Source organism: Cicer arietinum, chromosome 2 (genome assembly GCF_000331145.2).
Source record: "Cicer arietinum cultivar CDC Frontier isolate Library 1 chromosome 2, Cicar.CDCFrontier_v2.0, whole genome shotgun sequence".
NCBI lineage: Eukaryota > Viridiplantae > Streptophyta > Magnoliopsida > Fabales > Fabaceae > Cicer > Cicer arietinum.
The window spans coordinates 51568221-51570996 of record NC_021161.2 but is presented as its reverse complement, the minus strand read 5'-3'; the positions used below and the strand labels follow the sequence as shown (position 1 = coordinate 51570996).

The window sequence follows — 2776 nt, the reverse complement described above, 5'->3', positions numbered from 1 at the left end:
AGCCGCAAAAATCTGTTAGGATACAATATCTGGATAAAATCAAAAGAATACCAAGCATGCACATTTTCAACAGTGCATACAACAAGACACATTCATAATGTGAAATGAGATGCTACAATGCATACAACTAGACACATTCATATTGTTCAAGCTGGCATATTGCTTCACACCTTCTTGTAGGAATATCTGGGTAGCCTCTTCCCTGTACAAAGATAAAATTAATACAAAAAGAAATGTTGTTGTAAAAGAGCTGAGGCCTATAGAAAATAGCTTACAGAGATGACAATGCAATGATTTGAATTGCAGAATTGGTCATTTGCTAATCTCTGGAAAACTGCATGTTCAACAATGACTATCTTCTCAATAGAAAGTGTTAGGAAAATACTTTATTTTTCTCCTTGTTTAATCCCTTAAAAAAAAAAGGCATTTGCTTACCTGATTCTTTCTCGACGACTAATATGTAATGAGCACCACTTACGATATCTATAGTCAAGAGTTAATATGAAGCAATGTCTGCCTTCATCTCTGATCACTTTTTGTTTTTTTTGAAGTTAATATGAAGCAGAAAATTTAATTAGAAGAAGGAAACTAAATAGCTACTGTTTATTCACCCAAAAAATAGGATACCTTTAACTTCTTCAACATAAACAGGAATAGGGTGGGCCTGCAGAAAAGCAAAGGGTTGGCATGTGATTTAAATGGTAAAAATTAATAACTACATTAAGGTTAGTTCTTAGTTCATACGGTGTTGGGGGAGCCGATGCAATCAAATATCCTTTTACCTTCAACGAATCTAATCCAGCCCATAACCAACCTATTGAAAAAACAAATTTGATCCATAATTCTAATCAGTTGAACACATTTGAGCATGGATTGGAGTGTGAGAACTGAATAGAAGGCAAACAATATCAGCCTTGAAAAAAATGATCAATAATTGCTAATGCAGCAGGAGATAAGAATTTAGACTTTAGATGACTGAATACCACAAACGGCAGCTTTATTAATGTACCAAGTACTAGTATAAACTAGGAAGAATCCTAATGGAATCATAACTTATCACTTACATAATTATGATAGTAGTGAAATATATGAAAGCAACAGAAAATCTCACAATTCCAAAAACAAAATGTAATTTTAATATGAACTCAATCTTAGTTTGTAACAATTTTATACATGACATTGTTCAAAAGCCAGTGCCATAACTTTTAGATACACAACAGCATCAGCGGCAAGAATTTGCTTTCTACAAAAAGTACATGCATTCATAAAATAGCACTACATGTATAATAAAATTATCATCATTGTTCATATAAAAAGAATTCTGACAGCAAAGTGCATTTTTTAAGATTAAATGATCTCATCTTGTACCCATTCCCGGCAGAAACCTACAAAAAGAAAAATGAAATATGGTTTACTTCCTATTTCAAATGAATACACAACAAGAGAAGCATACTAAAAAAATCAGATGAAGGTTTTGTTCACCAAAATCCACCAAATTAAGAGAGCCAAACCGAAAGTAAAACAGAAATAAAACGATAAAGTGCAAAAAATATACCACATTGAGGTTATGGCGACTGCACTGCATAAGCACACATAAATCATTAATAGCACGGTCCACAACTGATTGGTCTGCAATGCGAAATAAATAGAATACATGAAAATCAAGTCGGTAAGATAAACCTTTACCCTACAAGAAATTTTTCAAGAATTAACAATATAGCAGTCAATGCATTTAATTTTAAACAATCTTATGCATAAAATTGTGACAAGCAAAGCCTTAGTACAATGAAGAACCATAGTAGATCTCTGCTAAGTTTTTCCATAACAAGACATATGAGCTTTCAATACATGAAGCAGTGTTATCAAATGGCGGCCATGGCAGTGGTGGTGAGATTTCAACAATCTGACATGGCCATTTTACACGTGATGGCGGCTATGGCGGTTTATATGAGAATTCAATTTGACTACACCCTATAAAGCATGAATACTCACACAGACACCGGACACAATATTGACCCTGATATGTCGATACCGATAATAATTTGAAAAAATCAATTAATTGGACGTAATTAAGGTGTCAATATTGTGTTGGTGTAGGACAATAGGACACGCCTTCGATTAGAGGTGTTAGTATTACATAAACTACTCCGGAAGAATATTTACCATGTTGCAAATTTCTGAAAACTCACCCAAAAACACAGATGGATGCATGTAATAAATGTCTCTCTTGGAACTGTGTTTGTTTTCTTGCAAAAGCTTCTGAACAATCAGCATCACTTTCAACATGACATCTAAAAGCAAAGCAAAAAACAAAAACTCAAAACCTAGAGAACAGTAACATAATTGAAGAACAAACCAAAAAAAAAAAGATAAAGTGAGTGACCTATTCTGTGCACGTGTGTTTCCCTGCGAAGTGTGAGAACTTCCTTTCCGCACGGCAAATCGGAGCCGCAGAAGCTGCATTGAAGAACAAAAAAGTTAAACAAAAAGGACGAATATAGAATAATACTATTATAGGATTGTGAGGTTTGAGATTTGAAGGGAACGAACCAGTTGGAGTGTGGAAGGGTACAGTGATTTCTAAATCGATCGATGAGAATGAGCGGCGAGCTTCCGTTAGTGAGTTTAAGGAGCAAAGTTCGAGTGAATTCTGAATTGAAAATTTGAATTGTAAGGTTTAGGGAAATTAATTACGTATTTGATTTTTCTGAAGAAGAAGAAGAAGAAGAAGAAGAAGAAGAACCTTTGATTTTGGTGAGTAGAATCGTGCTATCTG

At 34.1% G+C, this 2776-nt stretch overlaps 1 protein-coding gene across 1 annotated transcript in view; it reads right to left on the bottom strand.

Annotated features, from left to right (window-relative positions):
- Nucleotides 1-2776, bottom strand: part of LOC101504128 (meiotic recombination protein SPO11-1) — a 5043-nt gene that overhangs the window by 985 nt on the left and 1282 nt on the right. Inside the window, exons 2-13 of the mRNA XM_004491602.3 lie at nt 2744-2773; nt 2551-2650; nt 2384-2457; nt 2190-2291; nt 1556-1629; nt 1369-1385; nt 745-814; nt 628-664; nt 436-483; nt 276-334; nt 171-202; nt 1-12 (exon numbers count right to left, since the gene is read on the bottom strand). The exon at nt 1-12 is cut by the window's left edge and continues 85 nt beyond it. Of these exons, the coding sequence (XP_004491659.1) occupies nt 1-12; nt 171-202; nt 276-334; nt 436-483; nt 628-664; nt 745-814; nt 1369-1385; nt 1556-1629; nt 2190-2291; nt 2384-2457; nt 2551-2650; nt 2744-2773 (655 nt within the window). The remainder of the gene's footprint in view (nt 13-170; nt 203-275; nt 335-435; nt 484-627; nt 665-744; nt 815-1368; nt 1386-1555; nt 1630-2189; nt 2292-2383; nt 2458-2550; nt 2651-2743; nt 2774-2776) is intronic.